Source organism: Electrophorus electricus, chromosome 11 (assembly GCF_041902795.1).
Source record: "Electrophorus electricus isolate QZ-2024a chromosome 11, ASM4190279v1, whole genome shotgun sequence".
NCBI lineage: Eukaryota > Metazoa > Chordata > Actinopteri > Gymnotiformes > Gymnotidae > Electrophorus > Electrophorus electricus.
In genome coordinates, this window is record NC_137507.1 from 16,042,723 (window position 1) to 16,066,950 (window position 24,228).

Sequence of the window (24,228 nt, forward strand, 5' to 3'; positions counted from 1 at the left end):
AGTAGTAGTAATAGTGATAGTAATAGTAGTAATAACAGTAATAGTAGTAGTAGCAGTAATAGTAGTAGTACTAATAGTATTAGTACTACTAATAGTAGTAGTAATAGTGATAGTAGTAATAACAGTAATAGTAGTAGTAGCAGCAGTAATAGTAGTAGTACTAATAGTATTAGTACTAGTAATAATAGTGATAGTAATAGCAGTAGTAGTAATAGCATTAATAGCAATAATAATTGCAGTAGTAGTGTTTGTTATCCTGTACATGAAAGCTGTTGGAAAACGGACCTCCTGCTTCTAGCTAACGACTCTGGGATAAGGGTGCACATACTGATCACAGCAGGTTGTGAGGTCTGGATATTACAATCATAGTTGACTCAAATGAACTATGATTTTTTTTTTAGGACTCAAAATCATAGTACTTGCTCTGACCCACAAACAAACCCCCCGCAGACTAGTACAAACACGCTCATGCTCAGGTCTCTACAGTAGCAAGGCAACAAAGCAGCTCACAGACCATGGTTTAATATTCAGCGTTCATCATGTCTACAGCTGTGTCACGTGCAGGCTGGGCAACAGTTCCTGTCACAGGTAGAGGAGACACCCACCTGCTGAGAAGGTGAGCTGGATCTGCTCGTCGATGATCTCCATAGCTATGAAGTCGTGCTTCTCATTGAAGCGGCCATTGTATAGGAGCAGGGCGTTTCTCTCTCGTGTCGCAAACCTGCAGGATTCGAGGGAAGCAATGGTTTAGCTAACACAATCGCCACCACTTAGCACCCCCAGCCCACGGATCGTTCCAATATTCCCAGAGGCCAGAAAAGCAAGTGTAAGAGGAAACACAAACTCGGCGTCTGGCATGCACAGGGAAGATCAAAAGCCAGAGGCCAAAGGGAGGAGCCACGGACCATTAGGGCCCCTGCAGACGGCTCCCACGCCTGAGTCGGGTGCTACTCCAAACCGTGGATGAGGAGCAGCAGCGGAGACAGCAAGGGAAGCAGGACAGGAAGCTGCTCTGCTCCGGTTGGAGGGCTGCAGGGCAGAGGAGTCAGGGAGCAGCTGACTGAGGAGGTGCCCCGCAGGAAGAACTGGCCACCCAAGCAAAACACCGTGAGCGCCCTCTCCAAACAGAGCCCATCCTGTTTTTATCCATTGCACGCGCATGTTTCTCTGGTTTCTCTTGCGACCTTTGTGATGGACAACATGCTAGATAAACATGCTAGACAACATGCTAGTTAAGATAAACCTACAAATTCACTACACTGTCCTGATTTAGGTGCCGAGGTCACAATTAGCAGATCTGCCAAAAAAAACCCTGCTCAGTGCCGATTAATTCAGTCTGACAAAACCTTTTTTAATGCTTGTTTTCTTTTTCTTCTGTTATCAGTGCCACACTCTTCTGCAGATTAAAATCTCGCAGCCATGTGAGGTGTACCAAACACAGTAGTGGGTGAGCAGGGCGTGAGTGCACGCGGTCATGTTTCGGGGGGGGTGGAGGCACTTACATTAAGGAGACGGTGAAGTGGAACCTCTGCCTCAGACCCCTGAAGGTGACGAACGAACGTGCAGGGAAACTGCGCGTGGTCATCTCGCAGTAGGGCTTCTCGTACTCGCCTGGCAGGCACTGGCACATGAAGCCGCCCACCAGCAGGTCCACGCACTTGCCCCCGTTCTTGCACACGCCCGGCATGCACCGGCCAGAGCGGGAGTTCACCTCGCAGTGATCACCTGTGGCCAAAGAGTGCACCGTTAGCCTTGCAGCTACAGACGAGGACAGCCAGCTGCTAAAGCCAGGACAAAAAAAACCTCCTAAGGGAGAAATTAGAAAATATAACAAGCCTGATTTAACCAGACGTGACTTCTTTTGCAGTCAATACTCATAATGCATATTATTCAGCAAAAACTTTGGAACTTTTGGAACTACATTTAATTTAATATGACAGGTATGTAGTTAGACGAGTGAGGAATGATGGTCTGGCCGTGCTGATGAGTCCTTGTAAGAATTTAATTAGTGTTTCCGTACTACAGCTTCCACTTTGATATGGTCTTGTTTTTAAGCGTTCAACCGCACGTCGGGCACGAAAACGTCTCGCCTAATGATCTTCCAGCCCGCTGGCCTGGAGCCAAGGCTGGAGCCAGGGCTGTCTCCTCAGATCCCTCGCCAGTGATGCGCGCGCACTTTCTCCCTCACGAGGCTTGTGCGTCCGCCATTATCCCGACAAGATCTGAAACAGGGGCAGGTATGCTGGGGGTGGGGGTGGGGCAGGATGGCAGGCTCTGTGCTGCTAGTGACAGCTGCTTTCCTAGAGATAATCCTTTTCTCAGTGGGAATTAGATGGATCCGTTTCCCTCCCCTAACGTGAGAACGCGAGAGCGAGGGAGTCATGGAGGGCCCCGGCTGTCATCGTGGCTATAATGACCCCAGACTACCTGGAGTTGAACTGTGACCTTCAAAGCACAGGGCGTGATTAGAGTTGGTAGAAGGGGTGATTAGACGGTAATTGTCTCCGATAAGGAAGTGAGGGGGGTGGGCAGGGGAAGGGGAGAAGGCCCCAGAGTGGAGAGTGAGTGAACCTCATATCAGATGCTCGAACAGATGCCTTATTCACTGCTGGGCTCTGAGGGAGCCCAGTGTCTGGAGAATAGGAGTGAGTACCTTGAGGCTAGACGAAAGAACTCCATCAACCTCAAGGCGGCAGCAAATCTGCTGAGTCAAAGTCTATGGGCGCTGAATTAGATCATCGTTGGATGTTTATTTACCTCGAGTCAGTGGCATTTCCTGGGTGACCACCAACAATAGCTTGGTAGATCAGCTATTATATCTCATCATATCTGGATATCTTACTTGGTAACCAAATCTGGGAGTGCTAGCTAACCTGAAGGCCCCGACCCGAGCCAGTGCACTCAGGCTCTCTGGGGCCGTATAGCTCAGCAAACACCCCCCCCCCCCTCGCCGACTTACCCGTGAAGTCCTCCAGGCACTCGCAGGTGTACCCGCCCTCGCGGCTCCGGCAGCGGCCGTTGTTCCGGCAGGGGCCCGAGTAGCACAGGTCCACCTCCGTCTCGCAGTAGTCGCCCGTGAAGCCCGGGGGGCAGCGGCAGCGCAGCCCGTTGACGGGGTGGATGGGCCGGAAGAGCACCGTGTCGGAGGCCACAAACGGCGGCGAGCTGTCGAACTTCAGCACCGACACGCACTTCATGTAGTTCTCACAGGGCTCGCGCAGGCAGATGTTGTCGTCGAAGGGCAGCACGCTCTGGCTGGAGATGCGGCGGAGCAGCGTGCGGTTCAGGTAGATCTGCTCCTGCAGCTCCTCCGACGGGAAGTAGCGGCCCGGCGCGCCGCCCGGCAGCAGCGCCGAGAAGGTGACGTTGAGGATGCGGCCGCTCACATCGCTGTCGTTCTGCACGTTGAAGACGAAGACGGCGTCGCGGCTGGTGGAGAGTACGGCGGCCACGCCCTCGGCGAACAGGCCCAGCAGCGGCGACAGGAAGCGCTCCTGGGACATGTTCTCCAGCCGCACCGTGATGCTGTTGGTCAGCATGTCGTCCGTGATGATGGCCACGCGCAGCGTGCAGAGTGCCGAAACCAGGTGCATGCCGTCTGGCGGGAGAGACAAAGAGGGCGGTCAGCTCCTCCCCCCGCGGGGGTTCGACTCGCTACGGTCCCGCCCGCCGTGAAAATGCCACGGGAATCACATGCTGAGGGAAGTTTCAAGAATGGTGCAAGAATGTGTGGTGGTCGTAAATACCTCACAGGACAACAAGCACAGGCAGTGTGAACAAACACCGCTTAGCAAAAATGAAAAACAGTTGGCCAGATATCAGAAAAATAAAACAGATATGAACTCTGAAGCAGCATTCCACTTTTGCCTCTGAATGAAAATCAGTTTAGACATAACTGTAGGGGGACTGGTAAATGGAACAGTCCTGCCTTTAAGGGGCCTGTACCAAGCCTGCAATCATGGTAATAAGACTGGAGTGTACCACTAGGTCTACAAATGAGGGGGAGCCACCAGGATCTGAGCTGTTCTTTCATTCTATAGATACATATGCCTAGCTGAGGCTTCCCTTTATCCAGGAAATCCAGTCAAACCATGCTGACTTTATTTCTGCTCCGTCAAATGTTTGCAGTGCTCTGTGCATCAGTACGGAAGCGTGTCTACATGCTGCTGTCCTGGCTAAGACCTCACAACAGCAAGACTTGGAACGGCATGCAGGATTTTGTCTTGACGCTCTGCCAGAATTCCTGCTCCGCTGAGGCTTAGCAGCTCGCCCGCTTTTTAATGCGATATCAAACAGTGGAAGTGCACCAGCCAGGTGCGGTGAGGCCCACTGCTGACCCCACACGACACACCGGGGTCATGCTGAGAGAGCTGCAGGCGTTATGCAAACTTCACTGAACGCCTTGTACCGCTATGGGACCCAAGGGTTGCGTAGCTCTGGCAAGGGAACAACTGGAGAACAGGTGGCATGTCTGAAAACGCAAGACAACGCTACCTACAGAGCCATTCAAACATGGCAGCGTTGGGTTTCGGAGTCACGCAGCACTGAAATGTCAGGCGGCCATAAAGCATTGGGGGGCGGGGGGGGTTGAGCGGTCATTGCTCAGGTCAGCCTGGAAAGACCAGCCAATGGTGCACACGGTGGTGGCCGCGTTCAGGAGGGTTCCATCCTGTCAAAGGGTGTTTGTCTCTGCAGTGTTGACAGAGAGCCCTTTCACAATGTGCCTAATGGGCGAATCATCACTATTAACTCACTCCGTGATGGGGCCATTCTGACGGCTGTGTGGGGTCGGCAGTGCCCTGCCTCTCCAGCTCCTACACTGAGTGACAGACAGCGGCAGCTGGGGGTGCAGGGGCAGACAGGTGAGGACATGTCGCTCTCTGGAGGTGAGCGGTAAGGAAAGGGGTGGGTGGGTGGGGGGGGGGGGATTAGAGTCCAGCTCTGCAGTCCCACCTGCCCCTGTGTGTAGCACCAGCCCTGTTATTCCACATGATGCTGCAGAATAGACAGCTGAAACCCCCCGCCCCCAATACACACACACAGATTCACATTTATAGCATTTAGCATATGCTCTTATCCAGAGCAACTTACAAAAGCGCTCTGTCATTTACTTATAGAATGCATCCTAGCCAGTACAGTTAGAGTCCAAGATACCAATGAACTAGAATACTGTTGAAATACAGGAATCAATGCTGATGCCTAGAAGTGCAAAACTCATAAGCTCTATAACAAACAACAATCAGTGCAATAAACAATAAGTACTAGTGTTTCAGTTAGTCCACACAGGAGCAGGGTCAGTGGTTGTTTAAACAATCCACAAATAGATGGGTCTTCAATCTGCGTTTGAAGACTGCAAGGGACTCTACTATTCGGACAGCAATTAGAAATTCGTTCCACCATCTAGGAGCCAGGACAGAGATTAGTTTCCATGCTTGTTCTCCATGAGACTTGAAGCATGGTATTTCATGGTATGGATCGGGCTTTGACCATAGACATGTTTGGAGGGGCTGGTGCATTTTTGGCTTTGAAGGCAAGCATCGAGGTTTTAAATCAAGGGAGTGTAGCAGTGGAGTGACATAAGCGAACTTTGGAAGATTTAAGATCAGTTGCTCTGCTGCATTCTGGACAAGTTGTAGAGGTCTGATGGCACACACACAGGCACTCGTGCACCTCTCACTCACTCACACACACACACACACACACACACACACACACACACACATCCAATCGCCTAAACACTGACTTCACTCTTCTTGTCTTTAAACACAGTGGCATATGTTTTTAAGAATTTAACATTTTAATACTGCAGTGCGCCTGCAAGAACAGTAATGAAAATATCTGCTAGCAGTTCGCTTGCAAAAACAGAAGGGGAGCCAGAGGTTTTGTTGATAAAAGAACTACAAAGATTCCCATTTCTGAGAGCTGAAAGACAGGCTTCACAGACAGGTTGCTGCCTATTGGAACTGCACTAAGAACCTGTCTGATACCTTTCATGACTTCAAGGTCGTAAAAGCAGCACTAGTTCTCCCTCTGTCTCTGTGTGTGTGTGTGTGTGTGTGTGTGTGTGTGTGTGTGTGTGTGTAGGACTCCGCCTAGGCATTCTTCATTCATGCTAATAGCTCCTACCAAACAAAAGCACTATGAACCTGAGTGCTAGTTTTAAAAGAAGTCTTTTTTTGGGGAGTTATTAGACATTCCACTGCACATGCCACGAAAAGCTCCATTATATGATATGCTGTAATATGCTCAAATAAAATCAAATCCAGTCCAATGATTCCTCAGATATATTAAGTGAAATTAAAAAAATGAAATATCTAAATATTACATTTTTAAATATTTAAATCATGAAACAAAGCTCCTCCTCCTCCTCCTCCTACTAATAATAACTACAATAATAATTATAATCAAGTCTTAAATTTGCTCATCATTTCTTTGATGAACAAAATATACACAGGCTTGTCTTTATGTCTTTCACAGACTGGCCTTTATTCTTAATTTAGCAACTGTGGTAAAATCCCACAAAACTTCAAAAACTGAACTGGCCGTTTTCCCGAGCGCATCTGTTTCTCTCGGTTTCCCAGTTCCATTGAAGAAGAGTCTATGTTTAGCCCTCACAGCTGCTGTTCTGAGATCAGTTGTGAGGATGCGACAGGAGTTGGCCGACGGGCGTCTATCTGGGGCTGTGTCATATGCCCCCTGTCCAGGATCGATCCCCGTGTCGGCATGTGAACACCAACACACGACCACCACCAACCACCCCCCCCACCCCCCCCCCCCCCCGAGAGGACATCGGAAAGTTAGAGGAATGCAGCAGAGAGCAGACATGCTCCACACAGCTGCACACACCCTGTCGCCACACTGAAGTTTGTTCCACTTTCTAATGTCATAATCAGGACCATAAAAAAGGCTTAAACACCACTTAATCTAAGTAATGCCTGCAATTTATCAGTATTATCTTAATGAATTTATTATAATATACTGTACTAACTATATATATTATCAAGCAATAATATATTATAATGATATATCTGTTTTCAAAGCACAGTGAATCACAGTCAGGGTCAGTCAGGGTGAATGTACATGCATTTGTCTGCGTGTGTGTGGAAATGGCAGATTGTTGTGTAGCACTGGTGTTCGGCATGTGGCTGGGCAGGGTTGATAAGCCAGCTGCAGGTTGCTGAGTCAGCAATATGCCCCGCACGGCTCTCTGTGGCCCCTCCCCTTAGCGAGCCTCGAGGCTGGATAGGACGGGGTCTTCACCACGTTGTAGGCATACCACCATCACGGCCTCCACTAAACAGTAAGGATAAAAAAAATTTAAACAGCTCCCGTCTACATAAGCAAACAGTTTTAATTTGGGTTACAGAATTTGGACCTCTTGGGTGCTCATGCTAACAAATTACTCCCTTGAGACAAGACGATACATGCCTTACTCGGTTAAGGCCAAGAGTCTATCCCAACCTAAAATCAGAACAAAAAAAATCCCGCGGGTATAGTCTTCAATCTGTAGGCAAATCAATCATGTCCTGTCATAGCATGACACCACCCAGGCACAGACCTTCAAAACAAGTTGTTAAGTGACTTGACAAAATCACTAACAGTCGATGTAAGTAGTGCCGTAAAAGCCCACAGGAACCAATGGGAGGCAGAGTTGGTGGCAATAAGCACGTAGTCCAAGTCGCTGAGCCCGCCCTCTCCTGAGCTACGGGCTGTTTAAATCAAAACACATGAACAAAGGGGCTTGCTCCTAGCCAATAGCATTACAGAGATGTGTCTGCTAATCCCTCCCATTTTTACACCACCAACTGACCTGTTTTATTCAGGTGAGGTAAATACAAAAGGTGTCCCTGTCTCCATCTCTCTCTCTCTCTCTCTCTCTCTCTCTCTCTCTCTCTCTCTCTCTCTCTCTCATATGCACTCACATACATAGTGAGCACATCTCATTTGCTCTGCAATTTTCAGTCCAATATGATGAGGGATTGTCTCACACTGCGTGCCAACAACTAGCTGGGATCCTGTAACTACACCCACAGACCTCAGACACATCCTGCATGGGCCAGCGGGGGAAATTACCTTCCAGTGTTTTCTCATAGAGGTCTAGATGGCAGTGCGTCAACAAACTACCATTAAGCAGAAAGAAAATGCACAAAATGTTTCAGATTACAGTGGTCTTGTAGTGGTTTAAGTAAAATGTTGATTTGGGCCAACTCTGTGCACGTGAAAGGTGCCTCACGTGTCGGCAACAGCACCCGTGGGTCTGCTATTAATCCGAACAACTGTATTCTGTGACACTGGAACAGAATTTACGATTCAGCACTGTCAGTATAGTATAAACAGCAAGATGAAGCATGCTGTCCACGAACACTGTATACCAGATATATTAAACATTTGGACAAGACAGAAAACACGCTGGACAGGATTCAAAAGGCGTAATGTGTCATATGTGCAGGATCGGTTTCCAGCATCCATGTGCAGTACGCCTTGCTATTAAGAATAATGAAGACCAATCAGCAGGTTTCCAGCTTCTCTGTCTGCAGGCCTGCCCAGACAATTGTCGAGACGGAAAGGAGGAGCAGAATTCCGATTGCCATAGAAACAGAGCGTTTAAATGCTTCTCAGGTGGTCCTGTATGGGAACTTTGTCCAGAGCTGGTGGCTTTTTAACTAAAAAACATGCTGGTGTGTCAATGATTAACCCCAAGTATGTGAGTAAAAAACATAGGCACAGAGATAAAAACACGGTGAAGTCTGAGTGGCTCGCAAAATATGACTCACTAACCTTCCACAGGGCAATACACACCGTGAAGAAAAGACACGAAAAAAACGTCTGCTCCCAAAAGCTTAGTGAGTGTGAGTGAATAATCCCCATCTCTGAATACCCATAAGAAAATAAGGAGTCCAAAAAAGCATGTTGGGGGTCCTACACAGTTCATGGACAGGCACACATCACCACACACATGCAGACACGCTTTTCATCCCAGGGCTGCATGGAATTCACTCCAGGGACTGAGGCAGCGTGACATGAGCTGGGTAGTGCAGACGGCCAGATGGGCCCACGCTCTTAATGAATGCGTGGAATGAGATTACACCTCGCCGACATCATCGGCACCTCTGCCTGTCCCGAAGTGGCACAGATGGGTGACTCTCACTGTACCCTCCGTTTGTTTCTCTCCACATTTTCTCCAAGTTTCTCTTTTCCTTTCTCAGTCTCTTCTGCTTTCACTAACTCTCTTCCATTTCCTTCTCTCTCCCTCCCTCTCTTTTTATCTCCCCCGTTGCAGAGCGGGGCGTGCGGTGTGTAGGAAGGGGCTGTGTGTTGGCAGCGGTGTATCTGGAAATGCTCAGTGAAAGCGCTGCTCATCTCCCCGATATATCTGTTCTCAGGTTTTACTGTCTGTCTCCGTTTGCACATCAAAGAGCCGAGGGCAGCTCTGGCCTCGGTGTAACCCAGCCCAGAGAAGGGGCCATAGGTACACTGGTATACCAGGAAGGTGAGAGAGCGAGCAACTGAGTCCAGACAGAGAGCAGATGTCCCCGTGGCCCATGAACAGGCTTTGGTGCTGAAGAGGGTACTTGACTTATTAGACGTCTTTTAAAGCGGACTTGGACCCACCTCTCATTAGGAGGCCTGGAGGAGTACAGACGGGGAGCGGCAGCTCTCTAATGCAGCCAGCAAGACCAAACCCTGCCTCCAACAGCTGAGCTGAGGTTGGGGTCCGGGGTGCCTCTGCCCATTCCTCTCCCAGTCCCAGTGAAATATTACAGGGCCTGGCATGCTAAGACGGCCACAGCCTCACAGAACAGACATGCAATGTGGAGGTGGGCAGGGGCGTTTAGCCCTTGAAGGTGAGGGGGTGGATAGTGTCCTGAACAGGTGAGAAGGGGGAACCTTCCGGCACTGGGATCAGCTATGAAGTACAAGGAATCGCCAGATACTAAAGTGCCCAGAAACAATTGCTCCTAGTCTGTTCTAGGCCAATGCTATATGTTCTACTCTGCTGGCTGATTGTGTTCATTGGTATTTGATCTAACTGTGTACCGCAGGTAGATCACAATGTGGTGTAAGGCCCATGTTGACCAACTGGATTCAGTTCTTTGTTAATAAGGTGTAATTCATAAAGTTGGATGGTGCCATGCAGAATGAAGTGGCTTTTCAGCAGTCCCAACAAATCCCAGGAGAGTTTTAAGAGGTATGTCTTCAGGATTTAAGGATGGAATCGCAATCAGCTATTCAAACAAGCATTAAAATAAAAGAATGGCACATTACAGGCAAGACACGCGTGCTAACAAGTGAGATCACTGTGCTCTCGACAGGAAGGCTCAGTTTGTCCTCACTGCAAATGCAAGTGTAGTCAAGCAAACTGAGTTCCATCGAATACCTGCTCCTGTTCAGTTACCAAAGGAGGCTGAGCTGGCCCGTCCTAAACACAAGAGAAGAAAAGAGGCACTGTTGGAAAAGGAGACATAGCTTAATGGGTCCACTCAGAGGACACTAACAGTTTGATTAGTTCTAGATGGACTGCAGTTACTCCGTTTCTCTCTGGGCTATTGTCCACCATCTAGTAGATAGCTGTGCTCACTCAGCTGTTCCACAGGACAGGAGATACTAGACTGTGATAGAAAGCCTGGTCTTGCTCATTATGCTACCTGGGCTAAGGTTGCGGAAGATTGGAGCCTCCGTCTTCCCCTCCTCACTCCAACGAGCCAAGGGCAAGTGCCATGGCCGTTGTGTATTAAATTGGCCGGAGCTTTACAACTAGTCTTGTATGATGTTTATCTGCTGAAGGATTATGGGACAAGCTGATAAGTGCCTTCCAAAGCACACCTACGTTTTTAGAGCAGCTACAGAGTTTCCAGGCTGTTTTATGCTAGTAAATGTGTAGCATGTTAAACAAGAAGCACTCTCAGCCAGTAATTGACTTCCACAGCTGAAATCCACTTAGTGAGTAACATGAAGCTGCTTTGAGGGTGATATTTGAGTTGCAGCTCAACATCCTGCATTACCAGGTCACAGGTCAGCTCATCCAGGTTCTGCCATCGGATCAGTGCCAAACGGACCCGCACTCTCTCTTGACCAGGAGTTTTGGACCATAAAACAACATGAGTGGTCATTAAGACCTCATTCCAGGAGAGAGAGCAGTAGTCAAGGCAACCGTATGTCTGATGGTGTGACACACAATCTCTCATCGGTCGATTTGGCATGGTGCCAGTAGCCAATGTCGCACAGACAGAACTAAGATGAAGAAGAAAGCTTAGCCCCTGGGGGCTGCCTCTCAACCACATTTGCTGCTGAAATTCATTTCCCAGGCTTAGGTTGGGGGGGTTGAGGAATACTCACCAGCCAAGGCTCTGACTCATTCTCTAGATCCAGAGGACAGCCTGCTGCCTATGACTAGACAACTCAGTTAATCCAGCTCAGTTAAACCAACTCCTATCGGCGGGTATCTGCCTTGAAGACATGTGCTCTGTCATGTGTAAATCCACATTTCTTCCCTCTGTCAAATATGCATGGACTCTTTAGAGCACAACAGTCATGATGAGCTGGACTTTCTAATTCATCCACACCCACATTCATACTCATGTTCGCATATGTCTAGAGTAGCGGTTGAGACGTGACGCAGGAAAAAGGCAGGCATGCAGTGATGCAGAGATAGCTCTGGGTGATACGTTGGCGCGTCGGCACAACAGAAGGTCTCGTGGAGCACCCGATCAAATCAAAACAACACCGGAACTATGCAAACAACAGCATCTGTCAAGGCCAATTCCAATGCTTCCATCTCGGAGAATTTAAGAGCTGGCACGCTGTGAATCAGAGATTAAAACAAAGTGACTAAGGTGGACAGATAAGAATCAGTGTTCTCTCTCTTAACTGCCTACACGGATCTGAACGGTGCTGAGTAAAGTTAAGACACGCTTTGCCATTTTTTTTCCTCCAGCATTAGTTCAATTTAACAAGCAAGTTAATGGTGACTGGCAAGGGGGAAAAAAAGAGACGATATGAGGAAGAAACCTTAAGATGAGTGAAGACTCAGATGGGTCATGCTAAGAGTTTGGCATCTATCAATGTACCCCCTTCCTCTTAATGGTTCAGACAAAGTATAAAACCAGTCATATTCCTGAGTGAAGAGTCCATAACTAATAAGCAAGGCAACATTATAAGCTGGCATCAGTGACCTCTTAAGCATGCAAAGACTGATCCTCCATCAGTTTATCTTTCTCCTTACAGAGGAACAAGGTCCTAGGAGTGGCTGCACTCTGGCTGCAGAGCAGGCAAAAGTGCAGCAGACCTCCCACGCAGCCCACATCTGTTTACCTCTGGAGTCCATCAGAACCCGTAATGGCTGTAGCATTCACAGCGACAACGCACACCACTTCCTTTCCAATCTCTCTTCTCTGACAGCACTAGAACATGGGCCCCATTAACAACCTCAGTTGTGATGAATCTCGTTAATAACCTTATCCTCAAACAGTCTCAAACCTTGCTGCAGCATGTTCCTGTGAAGACGCTCCCACCTGTTAGGGGGACGGGGTGGGGCTGGAGGCAGCTGCCTGGGGCTGGGCTGCTCTCCAGCGTCTACCTGCGGGCCTCTCTCCACACACCGACAGGCTCCTGGCTAACTCTCCCGCTGCACAAACATGCGCCTTTGTTCCAGCTATGCTCTCCGAGGCATGGAAACCGGCACTGACCAGGTGTGGGAGGAGTAGCAGGGGGACTTCCGAGGCCCTCTTCTCCACAGGAACAGAGGCAGACAGTGGATGTGCTGGAGGTCAGGTGTGGAAGGCTTTTCTAGCGTACCACTGACACGACCCACTTGCCCCTTTTAACACACCACCTCACACTGACAATGGAGCTTAGAGCAGGCCAGACAAAGAGCTGCGCAAGTGTGGGTCTGGTAGCTCTCACTTTTACCACCACCCTGAAAGCTCTCGTAAAATGATACCTGACTTGGTAGATGGGACTTTTTATACTGTAAATCATTAAACACTTGAAATGGCTGACGGTTGTAAATGGTGTTAACTGCGGAGCGGTTCTGTCCTGTCACTCTGGGCCACGCCCAGTGCTCCAGCCCAATTTGTGTGTCTTTGTTGCGACGCTGCTCCCACATGGGTTGGACTCAGCGTGTGCTAACGCAGGCGGGCTTCACGTGTCCACGAGATTTCCACGGCCCCGAGACTTGTGCGCACTGTGGTAGCAATTCATCTTAAAAACAAAGAATTTGTCTCTTATTCTTATGAGATCTTTCTGGAGTGCAGCACTCTTTCTTCCTCAGGCATGCAGAAGGCCAGAGTGATTTACACTCTCTCTTACAGAGGCCACCATATGAAGAAAGGACCAAAGGAGGGGGAAAGGTATTAAAGCTGAATGGAATTCCTCTCCTCCCCCCAGAGGGATGACAATGATAAAGAAGGTTAGCGCCAGACTCTGCTCATGGCTGAGTGCCTGCTGGTGGAAGCTGATCTCAAACCAGTTTGGTGATTTCAGTCATAAGGGTGAAGGTTGTCCCAAGGCACTAGTCATGGGTCAGCGTGCAAGCAGGCCAATGGAGCATAAAGTTCTCTTCTCACTGGTTTGCCACCTCAATCGTCGGTGTTAGTGTGAATGCAGCAGGGGCTTAACACCCCCAACGCACACGCACACACACACCCCAGAGTGAGTGACAAAGTAAGGCTGTGCCCCTTGCTTTCACACTCACACTTCAAAGTGACTCCTGGTGGGTCAAAAACCATTCTGAGCTGGTTGCTGTTTCCATATGAAAGTGCAGCAACTGATGCTCTGTATCTCAGCAAAACAAAAACTCACTTCATCTTTACCCCCAAAATGCCTACCACCTCAATTAGCTGCTAACCTTAAACACTCATAAGCAAGCGCTGCTAGGCCTGCAATAGGGTTCAGGCCTGCTCGAGCTTTAAACAAAACCAAGTGCAAATACTTGTCTTCCTGCTCAACCACACACTGACTGAGCAACAAGAAATTATGGATGTGTTTGTGTCAAACACAGCTTTGGGCTAAATTACTCTGTAGTAGTGGCACATTCTAAAACGTTTCTGAATTAAGCTTTAATCTCCGCTGAGTAACTCCAAGCCCGCACCCCTTCCCTCACAAATTTTGATTTGTGAGCCTCACAAATCACTCTTCATGGTGGAACTGAGCCCTCTACTCATGAGCACGCCCACTACCTTTCGTTTTAATTAACCACAGCCCCCTTCCCCTAAAAGCACGCGTCCGTCCCAGTAAAAGCCTGCAAACATAAAGCACATGTGCACGGAGGCATGGGCGGAGAGCGTGGCGCTCCGGGCGGGCCCGTTCTCCCGGACCTGTTCTTCCAGAGGAGGGGACGAACAGAAAGCACCTAGACAGCCCCATGCAGCCTCTAATGGGTTTGATTGGCCCCTCCGCGCCCCCAATCCACGGCCCGGTGAAAAGTACTAGCCTGAGACGCCTTTGTTCTCTTCTTGGTGGGGCAGTAAAACAGGGAACCTAGCAGAAGTGGATCTTGGGGGTACTGGGGTTTATGGCACATGGTGGGAGGGAGGAACGGAGCCAAGGGGGGGGGGGCTGCCGCTCCAGCCAAAACTCAATTAAAACATCAAAAACCGCTCGGAGGAACTCCAGGCGCATCTGCCACTTTAAATGACCTCGGCACCGTTTCGGGAGGCCAAGAGCTCAGATATACCCAAACTGAGGGGTACCTGGATGCCTCAAAGAGCGCAACATTATAAATAATGAACTGGCATACAAATTTGCATTGCTTCGATTGAGGCTGCGAGTGCTGTTGGAGTGGGTGGTGTGTGCGCACAGGGGTCATAATTCAGCACGAGTGCCGGGTCCAATTACTGGCCTTCCACGTCACCTGACGGGTTTAAGTGGGCCGGAGTTATTAGCGACTCGTTAGCCGCTGCACATCCTGGAGGAAACGCTCGCAGCAGAAAAGTGTGGGGTGAGAAAAGAGAAAGGGAACGGTTGAGTTTCACCATGACTAATCAGCGCAATCACGGCCGCACTGTGAGAAGCACTCATTTGTTCACAATTCCTTCGGTTTCATGGTCAGAATGACAGCCAACGGTTCGTAGGGAATGTGAGACCTACTGTGGCATTTCAGAGTCACACTGTTATGGACAAACTGCTGACAATCACAAACTGTGCCAATCCAAGTATTCCAGAATACAGAAAACCTGTACACTTATACTGAAGTATATTAGATGATCATGGACCACGACACTATATTGCATAAAAATCACCAGATCGGGTGAGTTGTAATAACATGCTCAGTGATGAATGAAACTTCATAATCAGTCATGGGCTTGTCCTGGCCCCTCTTTAAATGTTTATAGAGGGAATTTTGGGGGAGTGGAACTTACTGCCTAGTAACAAATCGAGCTTGCTGCGAGCTCAAGCCATCTCTGACCATTTGTAATGGCTGTAAAACTGCTTCCACACCCCCTCATGATGGGCCTGGTTCTCTTTTTCAAATTTGCACAAGTCCCTGCGTTACCTCGGCAACTGCCCCCACCCACCCCCTTCCCCCCCCCCCCCCCTCTTTTTATTTTTTTGAAAAGAGCCAATCATCCAGGGGCTGGTAACTAAGATGCCTGTTTATCAGTAACCAGGGTGAACAATGACTGCAACCAGACACTGCCCTGCTTCCACAGAAAGAGAAGGGGTGAGTGTGTGTGTGTGTGTGTGTGTGTGTGTGTGCATTTGTGAGAGAGGAGAGAGAGATCTAATGACATTGACACTGATACAGTTGGCACTCACAAGCAAGGAGAGATACATGGATGGGTGTCTTTGAAGAAGAGCCCAAACTCTCTTTTAACTGGGCTGTGCTAAACACATTCCCAAATTACTTTCTCTTGCTATGAGATAAGCACAAACCAGATGTGCCCATGACCACTGTAGAAGCCAGTGTGGCTGGCCCAGGCTGAGGGCCTGCATGGATGGATCTGGTGATCAGGGAGCCTGGGCAGTCACAGCTCAACAGCTCCTGCATGCTCTCAGTAGGCTGTTCAGCTCCTGGATTTGTCCTCTGATCTGCACCGCGGAGACCAAGCTCTCCCCCACACACTCCCATCCTCGCACAGCACGCCTACAGCCTGGGCCTCTCTGACAGCGCGGCCTCTCCTCTCCCGCGCGAGAAAGCCGGCTCGGAACAGCCGCGTGCCGCGTGATCGCTGGCATTTGGTTGCGGTATTACAGTGGCTGAGAACAGTGGAGGATAGCCTTGAAAACACGATCCCCTTTCCGTTGGATGCAAATAAGACGCTCGGTAAAAGTAGCCTTTGCCCCCCAGACATCTGGCAGGAGAGCATACGGTTTGTCTGCTGCGATGCTGAAGAAAGCCTTACACTCACGCAGTGAAAAACATAAACAAACGCATAGACAAATAAAAGCAGAACAAAGCAGGAGGGCTGTTGCTGTGCCTTCTGTCCTGCACTGTGCAGCGGAGCAGCACGCAGACCCCTGGAGGGCTCACGATCAAAGGGCAACCGGGAAGAGCACAATGGCCCCTGGCCCCCTCGCCACCGCCTGAGAGCCGTCGCTATAGCGGCTGGGAGAAGGGCTTGCGATCACCATGGCGATATCGCTACCCCTCCAAAAGGCCCAGAGAGTGGGAGAGGCAATGACCCAATGACCCCCTCTTAGGAGGAGAGGGAGAGAGGGAGAGAAAGAGAGAGAGAGAGAGAGAGAGAGGGAGAGTGAATAAAGGAGAGCAAGTCCCTTGTCCTCTCATGCTCAAAGAGAAAGAGAAAAAAAGAAAAGAAAAGATGAATAAAAGCGAGGGAGCTCAGCTTACATGAATCCTGCAACGCACCCATGCCACACATGCCAGCGCAGCACTGTCATCGCTGTAATAACAGCAGCTACATTTGCACTTCGTCGGACAGCGTGCCAGGAGCGCAGCAGCCAAACTCTGCCGCCGCCACCGTATGCACAGACCTGGCAGCCTGCGAGGCCCACGCCCCACCCGCCCCACCCAGTCAACCAGCAGCACCAGCCCGGGACAGGTCTCATTAAGCGTATGGACTCGTTTCGTTCTGGCTGTACTACACCTCTGGTGTGTGGGAAACCTGCTAGCGTCGAACGCCAGGGTTTGACACACAAAGGTGTTTTGGCGTTCCAGCTGGCTGTGAAAGTAGTGGAGTCCTGCAGAGCGGGATCAGCAAGCCCATCGGTGGCTGTTAACAGCACAGCAGTCTTTTCTGTGCGGTAACTCCAGGGGTGTGGCTGGGCTGAAGTGGCAGAACGGAGGTTTCAGAAAACTAAGAAACCTGGCAGCACGCTGGATAAAACAAAAGGGTGATCAGATAACAAAAAACAGCAATGGCCAAACATTTCTGCAAAAATCCAGCCACAGCTGAACCCAGTGTTTAACAGGCACTGTGCGTGTGCATTCTGTGATGCAACTAACCATGCAAACCGAAACAATGGATCAGACTCCAGGACATGCTTGATGTCATGACAGCTCTGATGATCGTGTTAACTTTGGAACCATGAAATGATTCATTCTAGCCTGAAGAGAACAGTGATAAATGGGCAAGGAACAAGCTGGCACAAGGATGTGTGTGTGTACGTGTGTGCGTGTGTACGTGTGTGTGTATATGTGAGTGAGTGTGTATATGTGTGTGTACGTGTATATGTGTGTGTGTATGTGTGTGTGTGTGATGTATGTATGTATGTATGTATGTATGTATGTGAGTATGTGTGTGTACGTGTGTGTGTATGTATGTATGTATGTATGTATGTGAGTATGTGTGTGTACGTGTGTGTGTGTGATGTATGTATGTATGTGAGTATGTGTGTGTACGTGTGTGTGTGTGTGATGTATGTATGTATGTATGTATGTATGTGAGTATGTGTGTGTACGTGTGTGTGTATGTATGTATGTATGTATGTATGTATGTATGTATGTGAGTGAGTGAGTGAGTGAGTGAGTGAGTGTGTACGTGTGTGTTTGAAGAACTCCAACATGCTCCTAACAGGAATGGAGGCAGCTGCTGGGTTGGCAGCTCCAGTATGGTGAATGTTATTGCTGGTGGAGACTCTCATTCCTGTCATCACAGACCTCACTGTCCCAGGGACATGCTGGGCGCAACTGGCTTAGAGCTGATATGGTGGAGGTGCTGGTATGGAGAAGAGGGGCTGAAGGGTAGGGGCGCAGAGGAAGGGAAAAATGCAGCATTGCAACTCAGACATTACAAAAACAAAAACATTTAAACCCAACTGGCAGATGCTAAACGATCAATAGCCACAGCAAGTCTCAAAAGAACTTTCTTTCCACTGAAGATGGGCAATTGGTTAGCAACAGCAGAAACAGTGTTTTTACGATCATCGCTACAAGAATGAAGGCAACATATTGTGAAGTTGTATTTCTTAAACTGGATCTTGACCAAGATCTTGACATATCAGCAATCACTACAACACCTCACCATAAACCTGACACTGTACCTCCTCTTATGTAAACAGGAATCATTTCTCAGAGCAATAAAAAGTTCCAACATTGGCCAACAGAGCTGCCGACACAAAGACAAAACCGAGGCCGGTAAGACCAGACCTATACGGAACCTCTAAAACACTCAACACCCCACCCCACCCGCAATGATGTGCTCCGTGAACTGAGATGACCCGACACGCAGACGAGGTGCAGCCCCTGGGACGCCCTTACCCATGATACCTGCAAACAGCGGGCGCTACACCCTGAACCTACACACGCTATTGGCATTCTGAAGAGCTCTTTTGACATGGAAAAGACCCTCCACCTCTAACCTCCAAACCTCTCCACGCACCCCCTGGGTCTTTTGTGGAGGTGTTTGCACTTGTGGAGAAACTCTTAAGCACTCTCAGTGTACACAGAGACTTGGAAAAAAATTTGTAAAAAAAGGTACAAAGTTACTTTAATAAAGAAAAATAAATAAATAAATTCAGATGTGAATTTCTAATGTCTACTTGAACAGAAAAAAAACCCCACCTTAAAACAAAGACCTATCAAAAGTTTAAGCCCAAATGACTATAGAAAGACTAAGGTTACAGTGGGAAATGAACAACGAATGCCAACTATGCAACAAGGCACTTTTTAAGGTTCCACTAAGCAGGAGAACGCAGGATGTTTTGGGGGAAAAGACCCTAGCTGTACCCTGGTAATCTCTGAAGTGCTTATAATCAAAGAATTCACACTCCCATTCTTCAAAGTCTCCAGAGGAACAGTTTTCCCCCTGGGATTTTATGTGCGTGCATGTGTGTGTGTGTGTGTGTATTCTGAGGTTTGCTGGTGATCAGATCTCATTTGCTCTGGGATGACCTGATTTTGACCTCCTAAAGCAAAGGTCAAAACGCTCCCATTCCGGTCACGACCTAGGAACTCCATGCTCTTTTAAAGTTCAAACCAGTGCTACTCAGCAATGTAAGAGAACTGACCTATAGGTTTTAAGACTAAACTCTGACATGTTCAGATTTTTTTTTTCCATATCATATTTAATAAATACTCCATACATAATTTCCCCAAAGACTACATAAGAAATGTTTACAAGTTGTTTTTAATTTATTCATTTTGAATTATTTAATGCTTTATGCCTTTAGAAAACCATATTCGGGATCAGATCATATTCCCATATGAACACAGTAATGGAGTAAATAATTTCTAGTAACCCAGTCCAAACACGCAGCCCAATAAAAACCAGAGGGTCAGGGCAGATGAGAGCGTGGGTCTGTGCTGTATCCCAGCTGGGCTTTAGCATTAGTTCTTAGCAGCGGAACAGCTCCACTGGGACCAACAGCACCTGTACACCAGGGCTGGGCTGGCTGAGACACTGCTAGGAGAAGGCTTCGAGTTGGTCTGCCTCCTGCTGCGTGTCGCCTCTGGCTAGCAGAAAGCCCTTAGCTTGCTTAACTCCATTAGTGATCCTCTGGCAACTTGTCCACGTGACGTGACCGGGACTTGGGCACAGACATTTGGAGGAACAAAAGAGCAACTGACACCATTCCTAATGCATTCTCTCTCTCCCTCTCTCTCAGGCACAGACACACAAAATAGGACTTCAAATTCTTCAAGCTGACAATCTAATGTACATTAGATGAAATCCACCAGAGCCAGGCAATGTGGTAGTAGCACTTCAGCTATTTCCCAAAACACATGGGTTTTGAGTAGAATGGAGAATGCTATTGTGTGAGGAAGTTCAGCTGTTATCCTGACACAAGGTCTACTTATATGTGAGTGTAATCTGAGAGGCTGCGAGGTAGGTTTGTTGTTTTGTCGTCAACACCCGTGATTGAGCAAACTCCTGATTTTTTTTTTTTCTTTCACACATGGTTGCGAGACGGGTGTGCACGTATACACAGAGGTCCCAAAACAGTGCTCAGAAAGAGGTGAAAGTCCCCTTAAACAGCGACGGCAGAGAGTCTTCTTAAAGGAAGGAACGGGCACCTTTAAAAGGCAGCGCAAATTCAATACAGTTAAGCTGCCTACACATGAGGAGTTTAGCCTGCAGGGTCAAAAATACACCTTTTCAAAATGGAAACCAGAACCTTAACACATTTCTAAGGCTTACAAAAGCTTATCCGAATTATGACAACAACCAGTGCAGGACAAAGGGTGGCATGAGCTTTGCATGCATTCAAAGCGGTTACACCAGATCCACGCCAGCATGACACAGACTGTTAGTATTTTAACATTCTGGAAAGAGACATGTTTTTGCCATTACAAGCAACGGAGCCATTAAGAATTTTTTTTTTTCCCCTTGTAAATCTACTTCAGCTAAAAGAATATACTTTAGATTGAGCAGCGATGACATTAAACAAACTGTAACTTCCCCTGACGAACACCAGGTTTAGGAGACGACATTTCCCAGAACATCAGCAAGTCGTAATTGTAATAGAGAGATCCACTATAGTATGCGCTTCCACCATCCGTTGGCACCGTCCTACGCGGGTAAGAACAGCCGAACAGGAAGAGGGCAAAGAGGCTAGTGGTTGAGGGACTGAGTTTGGTAGGACCGCAGAACCCTCCCAGTCTCATGGAGTTCTGCAAAGAGGATTTTTACAGCATTGGTGACGGACATGCGCATGTAATCTGGCTCTTCCCCGCTGTAGGCTGCTAGCTGATCCGGATGCCTTTTAAGCTCCTCGGCACGAAGGACAAAGGCCTCTTTCTGAAAGCGCCAGGACGGGGACGGCCGAGGGGGCAGCGCGTTGTGTCACGTTACACCTAACAGGTCCCCCCGTCTGAATTCCAGCTGGTGAAATCACTGTCCCGCACCGTGTTTGGCCTGTCGGACACAGTCCGAGCTCCAAAAATGAAGGGGGTAACAGATGAGGGGACGGGGTGGACACAGGCAGGGCTGCAGTCTCCAACGTGAGGGCCGCAATGCCTAGAACACACACCTACTGACACGGGACCTTCAGCACTCAGACATACTGCAGCGGTGAGCTAAAAGAAGCCAGGGCAGCGTGGGAACAGAAGCAATATTAAATGCACTAGTATTTAATACTAATTGGATATTTTTAATACTAATGGACAGTGCTACTAACTCTTTAGTGTGAGTTTGCGGGTGTGTCCACAATCCTGAAACATTATGTTATGATGCAGTAAAAGGAAACAAACAAAGTTTACAGTATGTATCATCATTAACAACCCTACATATGGAACTTAAACTAAAAGCTCACAATTTCATGGGTGGATATAGGCTTTACCTCTACTGAAAGAAACGCCTCTAATTTGATGGTGGAGGATGAGAAAATGGCCTGATTTCATAGCTGAAAATTATAGCTCATCCTCAACCAGATTTGATATTTTTGGGCACCAGTATGGCTTGGCTGGTTCCGAGCATCACGGCCGGGTGCAGCCCGAGGCCGGGGATGAAGCTGACAGTGTTCCCAGAGTGACGCCATAGCCAAGCCTGTCATTTACTCCCCACACTCCTCCAAGCGCGGTGCCAGAAGAGATGGATGGATGAAACGGGTTTACCGACACGTTCATTTCAAAACCTCAGCGATGCTGGAGAGCTCGAGGGCCTTTAACGTATCTCACGCTTGCCCAGGAGAACGCAAACGAGCACCACATCCCGGCGGTGAGGTTTATAGGCTGACATTATGGCAGAACATGCAGGAGGAAGAGATCTTGCAACGTTAACAAAAACAAAAAAAACCCAGACGAAAACATAAGCGGTCTCATTCTGACAGACTTTTTAAGCATGTCAATTTACAGCAAAACTGAAACTAAGTCATGCCAAGAGGAGGAAGATTGTAAAACAAAATGGCTTCCCATGTTTCAGCGCAAACTGTCTCACACTCAACCCCAAATCTGAATCTCATTTTCACCTGGCTCCGCCCACCATCCACGGCCCTCCACCCAGACCCCACCCCCTGCCTCCGCTCTCTACCTTGCCTCTGAATGACTCCGCGAGATTAAACATGACTTGGACACCGTTCCTGTTCACCTGGCGGTGATACAGCCCTCTTTTGCTGTTATTTTAGGTTGAACTCATTTTCAGGTTGAGGTTCAGTGCTGACGTTCAGGCTGGTGTTCAGGTTCCCCTGATTTCTTATAACTCAGAACAAAGGGAGCTGTGTTTTAGGCCTGCAAAGTCCTGCAGCTCATTACAGTGCACGGAAGAACAAAGGCACTGAAATGCAGCTCAGTAATCACAGTCACACCAAGCTTGACCCAAATGCCACTGAACATCGTCATCTGATCATCTGTTTCTTAGATTACAGAGCAGAGACAGTTTGCATATAACAGGACAGAAAGTACAGCACAGTCACGGCAGGACCAAGTGAAACTGTGATCTACAGTTTCCACAGATGCCAAGTACAAATCTAACAGCTACAACAGAGGCCCAGACGCGTTGTTTGAGGCAAACTCCATAGGCAGGTATAGGGAGAGGTAGACATCCCAGTTTTGGGATGACATTTAAGAATGCTGTGCATTTCTGCGTGTTTTCATAATGGGATTCTTCCAACTACATTACGTTCTGAAACATCAACAGAGAGAAAGGAACCACTAACCACTAGGACGACACATTATAATGCAGCTGAGCAAACGAACAATGCTAATGATGGCGTGTTAAGTCAGTTAGTCACACATTAGGCCAGTGAAGGAAAGTAGGATTAAACTAGCTTTCTAAACCAGCTGAGTAAAGAATACTCAAAGGGGCATGAGACAGGGAGAGCTCCAACACCACACACCCCACCCTTAGGGTCAAAGGGCAAACGTTTGTGTGTAGAAAGCGGCCTTCCACCTGGAGTAAAGACGGCCTTGTTACGACCAGAGTGCCTCCCGGTCTCCTGCTACTGACACCCTGCCTCCCGGTCTCCTGCTACTGACAGACTGCCTCTTTTGAATTAGACACAAGCATGCAAAAGCTATCCCGCGCACACCCCTAAACTGCCACCACAGGAACATATGCATTTCAGACCAATTTACTTTACAATTTACTTTCGTCTCCTAATGACTGGGCCTTAATCAGTCACATACTACAAGTCTTCCCCAAAATCAGCTATAGTACAATTCTACTAAAACGTTTCAACACTGGTTGCATTACCATATCCAGCCAAATACTTGCACATCCTTGTTAAATATCAGAAACTCAAGCACAGAAACCTTTCTAAGACAGCTGGAACTTTAAAAACTGAAATGGAGATAAACTTGAAAGTAGTGGGGCACGTAACGTTAAAAAGCCCAGCTATGCTAGTCCCGCAGCACTCAGCCAGAGTAGCCCATCAGCAGACACGGCCATCAGGGCTGGGGGGCAGACGCCTGCCTTCTCTCCATGGGCCTGCGTGTAGCGGCAGGCTGATGGTTGCGCAAGTTGAGATGATTTAGCATCCATCTTCTCCTTTGGACACCGCACACAGCCCTGTGTCACCACGAAGGCCTCTGGCAAAGCTTAGATCTTTTGCGGGGTTTTTTTTGTGTTCGTTTTTTTTTCACCCCCCGGGTACGGGTCTGGTCTCTGAAAGCCCCTCTCCTGAGCCTTTCGGGTGCGGACGGGAGGGCTCTCGCCTGTGTGGATCCGCTCAAACGGGAGGAGTCAGGCAGCGGACCAAAATCAAGCCTCCGCACTGCTGCGAGAGACGCCGTGTTAACGAGGAGACCCCTGAGATGATAAAGAGGCCTGCCTGATCAAGATAAGGGAGATTAGGTGACAGCTAGAACACACAGCCCTCATTGCCCTGTGTTTGTGGTCCTTGCTGTGTTTTTGAAAGGAAGCAGGGCCTTTGTTGTGACTAGAGCGTTAA

General features: G+C 48.5%; 1 protein-coding gene across 6 annotated transcripts in view; it reads right to left on the reverse strand.

Moving 5' to 3' along the window:
- celsr1a (cadherin EGF LAG seven-pass G-type receptor 1a) overlaps window positions 1-24,228 on the reverse strand; it is a 68,551-nt gene that overhangs the window by 39,041 nt on the left and 5,282 nt on the right. For all 6 annotated transcript variants that reach the window (XM_081722531.1, XM_081722529.1, XM_035528407.2 and 3 more), the window contains exons 2-4: window positions 2,960-3,598; window positions 1,503-1,725; window positions 606-721 (exon numbers count right to left, since the gene is read on the reverse strand). In XM_081722531.1, coding sequence (XP_081578657.1) covers window positions 606-721; window positions 1,503-1,725; window positions 2,960-3,598 — 978 coding nt within the window. The remainder of the gene's footprint in view (window positions 1-605; window positions 722-1,502; window positions 1,726-2,959; window positions 3,599-24,228) is intronic.